This window comes from Hippocampus comes, unplaced genomic scaffold (genome assembly GCF_001891065.2).
Source record: "Hippocampus comes isolate QL1 unplaced genomic scaffold, H_comes_QL1_v1.1 scaffold159, whole genome shotgun sequence".
NCBI classification, from domain to species: domain Eukaryota; kingdom Metazoa; phylum Chordata; class Actinopteri; order Syngnathiformes; family Syngnathidae; genus Hippocampus; species Hippocampus comes.
This window is the reverse complement of record NW_017805742.1, coordinates 1,451,272-1,458,289: the sequence shown is the minus strand read 5'-3', so window position 1 is coordinate 1,458,289 and position 7,018 is coordinate 1,451,272. Positions and strand designations below refer to the sequence as shown.

At 50.3% G+C, this 7,018-nt stretch overlaps 1 protein-coding gene and 1 long non-coding RNA gene across 2 annotated transcripts; one reads left to right on the top strand and one right to left on the bottom strand.

Annotated features, from left to right (window-relative positions):
- Window positions 1-206: 206 nt before the first annotated feature.
- LOC109524129 (uncharacterized) lies at window positions 207-2,300 on the bottom strand. Its single transcript, XR_002169911.1, has 3 exons — window positions 1,920-2,300; window positions 1,700-1,850; window positions 207-329 (listed from the first exon to the last, which is right to left on the bottom strand). It is a non-coding gene; the product is annotated as an uncharacterized LOC109524129 (long non-coding RNA).
- Window positions 2,301-4,076: 1,776 nt separating this feature from the next.
- gdf15 (Growth differentiation factor-15) lies at window positions 4,077-6,768 on the top strand. The gene is made up of 2 exons (XM_019883745.1): window positions 4,077-4,878; window positions 5,367-6,768. Exons 1-2 carry the CDS (start codon window positions 4,452-4,454, stop codon window positions 6,104-6,106), a joined length of 1,167 nt encoding a protein of 388 aa, XP_019739304.1. The 5' UTR covers window positions 4,077-4,451; the 3' UTR covers window positions 6,107-6,768.
- The last annotated feature ends 250 nt before the right edge of the window (window positions 6,769-7,018 follow it).

Below are 7,018 nucleotides of genomic sequence, written 5' to 3'. Positions count from 1 at the left end.
CTTTTTGCCGGGGTGTCGTCCCCCCCCCCCCCGCCCCCACCCTCTTTTTTTGGTCTTCTTTAAATGTTTGGACAAATAACGGACCTGTTTTGTCAGCCGCTGCTTGTCGCAAAGTTGTGCTAGTGCAACTATATCTTCAGCCACAATCTTGACATCATACGAAACTACAGTTATGTCAACGACTAGATGAGCAAATACGGTCATCCTGTCATCACGTAATCAAGCAACTCACCGCGAACTGCAGTTGCCAAACTGCCTGTGTAAATAAGGTTGCCGTCTTCAGATTGGGCCCCGGTAGAGAGAAAAGACGATGGAGTGTGAGACAGCGCCTGCAAAAAAAAACAAACAAGATTCACTACTCCTATTTATCAACCATCATCCATCCGTTTTTTTTTTTAACACGGCGCGTGTCCTGCTGAGGGCTCGCCGGCTTTTGACGTTGACAAAACTGTTGACACTGCTCTGTCAATCAAAGAAAAACCCACAATGGCCACTGACAAAAGTAATAAAAGTGTGCTGAAAATGTCTTTGACGTGCCACATCCGACCCTGAGCAGAGCACTAAAGTCAATACCAGGCAAGTCAAATAAATATGGCAAGAATGAGCCCGGCTGCTGATGCTTGCGATGCTCTTTGGAAAGTATGACTCGACTACACTCGCGTTGGAAGAACATTGGCTGAAGGTCAACGTCACTCGCAATGATCCTGCTTTGGGGTGGCATCGAACACAAAGAAGCCTTGCCTTCCCAATGCGCTGGTGGAGGAGCAACTCTGCACATGACGCTGCATTCCAATGTACACAAGAACAGTTCATGCTTTTAAAAACCAATTGAATGGGTTAAGAATGTTTTTATTAATATTGACCAATGTGAAATACTTTAATTGTGATACACTTTTTAGTCTTTTCGCCCAGCCTTATATGTATGTATATAGAGGGGTCAATTTGGAGTGCCCAATCAACCGACCGTGCATGCTTATGGAATGTGGGAGGAAACCGGAGTACCCAGAAAAAAGCCACGCAGGCACGGGGCGAACAAGCAAACACCACACGGGAAGGCCGAGGTCCGGAATTGAACCCGTGACTTCTGCACTGTGAGGCAGATGTGCTAACCAGTCTCCACTGTGATGCCCAAACTCAACAGCAATTGATCAATATATTGGTTGGTATCATCGGAGAAGTCTAAAAGTAAACATGAACAGGAAAATAAATGTGATGCTGGCCTCCCACTCCACACAAAATTCTGGGTCAATAGTCTGTTGCGTTTGTGCTACCTGTTAACTCATAAAAGTTTACAATTTTCTGACTAATCATCAAATCATCTATGGGTGTCGGACAAAACAACCTCTTGTTGCCGGCGGGTGTCGGCGCATCTTACATCTTAAGTGTTAAGATGGAGCTATGGAGATAGAGCTAAACTGAGAAGTTATTTCTGAAGCAAACGGTTTTGTATGTGTGTGTTTTTTTTTACCATGCGCGACGGCATTAAAGCGAGGCGTGATAACGCGGCCTCGGTTGGACTTCGTTGATTTCAAACGCGTTTGTAGATGGCTAACATTCAGCGATGCTATTGGCACGCGCTTCCTTTCTATTTCTTGATATTGTTCGGTGTCCAAGTGAGTGTTTAAGTTTACCAAGCACCGGTCTAGCGGCGAGTCCATTAGCTATTGCTATTAAGTTCTTGATGTGTGCCTGTCGGTACCTTGGGTTTCAGGAAAAGAGGTGACCTTTTAACAGCATGGAGATGATTTCCCCTCGGCCGGCCAAAACCAGACGCGCCCCAAAGGGCACCGCGTCGCGCGGAAGCAATACACGTGGTATTGATGGAGTTCGAAATCAAACAAACTCGCGCCCTTAATATGCGATAAAGAAAGAGCATTTTGCTTGGCCGAAATGTGGCTTCAGAAGCTCCGAATGCTAACAACTTCCGCCCGCCGTCTTCTTCTACGCCAATTTCTTCTCGTTTGCGACATCGACGCTGACGTCATATTGAGCGTCCGGAGCATAGATGTAGAGCGACTAGAGAAAGCCTCGGCTGGTTGACGACGTGCACGTCGGGGCGCCTTCTTGAAGCGGGAGTCCACCTCTTCCGATCGCTTGTCAACTGCTGTTGGGCTCGGACAAATTAATCAGAACGCGTCGAATTGTGCCTCGGTTGGTTTGTTACAAGCACCAAACGCGCGGCTAATTTTAGAATCGAAGCTTTCCTTCCCACTCGACCGTTTCCAGTCTCGGAACGGAAGTCCCGAGGCACGAAGACGCCGTAGGACGCCGCAGCCAGGCTGAGGCCAGCCTCCCTTCCACGCGCCAAGTCCCAAGTCGAGCCAGCGAGCGACGTTGCCCACCTTCGAAATAAAAGCTACCCATAAAAGCTGCCCAAATCGCGCATGCCGGTCAGGGGATTGCATTGAAAAGGTTACACGATTACTCCTCTGCGGTTAGCACACCACGAGCTCACCCGGGGAGAATGCAAATGGTCTCCGTGGCTCGGAGCATCGATAACTTCTCTTGGCTCTTTTAAAATCGACAGCGGGTGTGTTGCGACATTTTATTCAAGCGCTCTGAGATCATGCTAGTTTAGTAAGCCATGATCTGGCCTTTTGCCTTTCTTTGAAGCAAAGTTTGTAATTCCCCATTGAAGCCACGAGAGGGTGGCACAACGCTACCTTTGTCCAAATTGAAGCTGCATTTCAACTTAGTTCCCTGTCACCAAGATGCCAAAAGATGGAATCTGAGAGCACAAAGACGGCAAAAAGGACAGCAAATATTTTTGATGCGGATAACCGCGGATGGGTAAAAAAAAAGTACCTATATGCGGGTGACAAACCCCAAACATGCGGAGTGTACTGCATTCCAACACATAAGGACCTAAAACATGCCTCCACGTCCACTACTGTCTTGCTAAAGAAGCTGAGGGGAAAGGTCAGGGATTGGCCTGGTTCGGGCCTCCGGTCCGGACCTGTCCCCTATTGAGCAATTCCAGTAGCTCTGTGACGTCGTCATGGAAGTTTTGAAGAGGATTCCGCTAGCAACCTGTGACGCTCTAGGGAAGTCCACCTCCGAAAGGGCGAAGTTAGTCCTGAAGCGCATCCGTCCATTCTCTGTACTTGGTCGGCGTAAATCGCGACCGGTAATCGAGAGAGCCGTTTTCACAGAGCCCGCCCCCCCCACCCCCCACACCAAGTGCTTCACGTAGTTCAAGAATACTTTGCTATCTACTTGGGCGATTGGTTAAGGCGGTGCATCAGGCAGAGTGCAAAGCTAACTCCCGAAAGTAGCTTTGCCTCACAGCAGCTTCACTTCTGTCAAAATGACACTTGATGCTTCCTTCGACCTTTGTGTGCACGTTTATTTCCGGCCCACGTGCAGTTACGGCTGCAAGCTACATGTCGGCGCAAGAAAACGCCGCAGCAGACCGTTTGTTGCGCTCGATTTGATGGCTTTGGTTTCCGGGCATGATCTGATACTTAATGTTGGCGGCAAGTTTCAAGTCGTTATGCAAGACCAAACATGGTAGCCGATTATCTTTTTTTTTTCTCTGCGCTATGAAACCACCCAGCAGCGACTGCTGCAGAGTGGAAATCACAATTGAGGCAAGGTGCGAAATGAAATGACTTCCTCCTCACGCCGTGAGCCCGCTTACCGCTCGAAGGGACCCGGAGGAGTTCTCCACTCGTCTTCTTTCCGACAGCCGCACTTTCTGTTTTCTCAGCTTGTGTCCCTGAACTTGACTCCTTGGGAAATGATCTGTAGATCATCCGAAGTGGAAGCGATTGGGGCCGTTCAGAATAATCCCTCCCCGCCCCCACGCCCTGATTCTGACCTGTGACCGGACTGGTCAGTCATTCAGAAGGAGAAACACACAGCTTCTACAGGCAATTGGGTGATGTTCAACCCGACGAAAGCAAACTCCATCCCACGTTGTGGTCGTTGGAAACCGTTGTGAGATTTATTATTATCCACGTTTTGCTCGTAGTGGCCGAGAACGTGTAAAAACGCAGAACTGTGTCGATGTGGTGTGGAACCGGTTTTGGAGCGTTGACAAGACCTTTTGAGGAGAATTTTGTCTGTCTCATCTGAAAAGACGCCCATGCCGTGGAGGTGAGCGATATTTTTCCATCTGTGATCATGATGTAGCTGAGTTCTCATTTTTTGATGAGTCCATAAACAACGTTGGCAAAGCTATGGGAACGCATTGTTTGATAGCGCGTCAGTATTTGGGGAAAAATGTTTCTTCTTCTTCCTCTTCTTCTCTTTGCAAGTTAAGAAAAGAGGGAACATAGCAAAGGTTTCATCATCGTCGTGGCCAGTTATCAAAATGGGCACGGTCTGACTTTTGTAAGTGGTCCAAAGCAGGTTCCAAACGATTCGCAACACGTTTGTTTTTGAAGTCAACAGGGGCGTGGGGTGGGAGGGTCACTCCACACCCCGCCGCTGTGGGAAAGCGCCACGGAATGCTGACGAAACCCGTCGAGAGCTCACCTGAGCGAGCGAGAGGCGCGGCGACGCACAAGCCCTCCGAGCGGAACTCGGTGAAGGACGCGGACGGAGCTCCCAACTCCCGGACCGATCCCGCCATGCTCGGGTCGGGCGCGCGCCTCTCCTCCTTGCTGCTCCTGCTTTGTGTGTCCGGCTCGGGGGCGTGCGGGCCTCAACGGGCCCCGCCGCCGACGCTCGGCGTGGATGGTCTGAGGCTCCAGCTGGTGGAGGCGCTCAAGACGGGAATCCTCAGCGCGCTGGGCATGGCCAAGGAACCCGAGCTCACCCAAAAGGCATCCCGGCGAGAGTTGAGGAGGACGTATCGGCTGTACCGGGAGTTGAGAAGAAACGTCAGCCGGCCGACGGGAGTCGCCGCGTCGACGCTGCTCTTTCCGGCTGCGGGTACGCCGGCTTGCCTTTGTGACTCACGCTCGTGAGTCACGAAGGAATGCGCGAGTGGGAGTAGAAAGGGAAACTTGGACGCGCGCGTCATTCATGAAATCTTTCCCTCATGGGAGTTGACCCGTAAAAAGAACTATCAGGAAAAGCCGACTAGAACACCCAAGGTGGATTTGGGCTCGTATCGGAGTTATTCACTTGTTCGTTTTTTTTACTACAGTACACCTAAAAGGAAAAAAAACACAAATTCAGTTGAGCTGTACAGACGAGGAATGGAGCGAAAAAAGGTTTTCACAAAAAGCTGACATTTGAAAAGGAGTGGCTCGACATTTTTTCTTGAATCTCCTGCGGCTCACATCTTATTACGCTATTTCTGTCGATCATGTTCCTTAGAGGGAAAAAAAATGTCGTCACGTGATGGCCGTATGTTGATGGAGTCGTTTTTCGTACTTAGACTCACACTTTGCTCTTTCCTTCTCTTGTGGGGCCAGTAAGAGCATCTCACGGGAAAGATGGCTTGCCACCCGGCCAACACACGCGGCGGTTCCGAGCTGCTTTCCAGAAGGATCGAAACGTCCCGCGCGAGGCCGTTCCTTCCCCAGCTGCTCTTCGGCTTCCAATACAAGCGACGCGAGTCCAGTCCCACATAAGGCGGCGGATCCAAATCAAGCACGCCAAGGCGCTCAACTCCAACGGACGGACGCGCGCGGCCCCTTGTGCCGATGCGTCAAACGAGCGAAACGTGACGATGGACGTGGGCGCGCGGTGGACGAGAAGGGCCGCCGCCGACACGTCGTCGGTGGCGCACGTAAGGACGGCCATGGCCGAAGGCGGCCCACGCGTCTCCCGGCAATTGGACTTCAGCGCCCCGGCGGCGAATCCTCGGCCCCGGCGTTCCGACGGGGACGAGGAGTGCAACCGACAAGGATGGTGCTGCCGTAAGTCGGTCAAGGTGTCGTTCGGAGACCTGGGCTGGACCGATTGGATCGTGGCCCCGACCGAGTACACCATGCACCTGTGCGACGGCGCCTGCCCGCACAACTACAAGCCGGCTAGCATGCACACCCAGCTCAAGTCTCGCCTGCACCAGATCACCAAGGGCGGCTCGCCTCGGCCGTGCTGCGTGCCGGCCTCCTACGAGCCCCTGGTCCTCATGTACTATGACGCCGGGGGCCAGTTGAAAGTGGCGCCTTTTAGTGACCTCATAGTCACCAAGTGTCACTGCGCCTAAGGCCGCCACCCAAACCAACGATGCGCTCTTTTGATCTTTCTTGGAAAGCCGTATTTATTCCAACTTGTATTTATTGTCCCACTCCGAAACTAGAGCAATGTCTCAAGTGGGCTGTTCTCACAGCATCTTTTTTTAAACATATGACACTCTGAAAACTACTGGGTCAAAAACAACCCAGATCGGGTTGAAACGGCGACGCCGGCACCAGAAGGGAGCGGGCCAATGCCGGTTTACTCATACCCAGCTCATCGGGTTGAGGATTTGACCCGGCGTGTTGGGTCAAGATTTTGATTCGTCCCTGGGTAAAAAATTCCCACGCTGTTTAGCGCCCAGGATGTTGATTACCTGGCCATCAGTAGAGCTGCGCTCCAAAAAACTGGGGCTGATTTTTATGAGCAACATTTTCCACATCGTGCAGTGACTTTGTGACAGCTCGAGATGAAGCCATTATGGTCGGTTGTGCACTCTGGACTGTAGACAAAGTGTTACCTAGCTTCGTAACATTTGAAGAAAACCTTATTGGAGTCGCAGCGACAGGTTGTGTGAAGCATATTGGTCATATTTATAAAAGATGTTTGATGTTTCACCACTGCAGTAAGAACTGTGAAATATGTCCGGTCAAAAAAATGGTCTTTATTTAACATTAAATAGAGAAAAAAAATGTATTACTGTATTGAGAAGTGAAGTCTAGGCAGATGCTGTATAAAAAAAAAAAAAACAAGTCGACCATTGATGCTCAATGAAATGGAGAAGTGAAGTCTAGGCAGATGCTGTATAAAAAAACAAAAACAAGTCGACCATTTATGCTCAATGAAATACAGAAATTGTTTTTCAGTCCAAAAGGCTGTCTTTATTCCATTTCGTTAAAACCCTAATCTTAAACATCACTGATAAAAAGGCACTTCCCAAAAA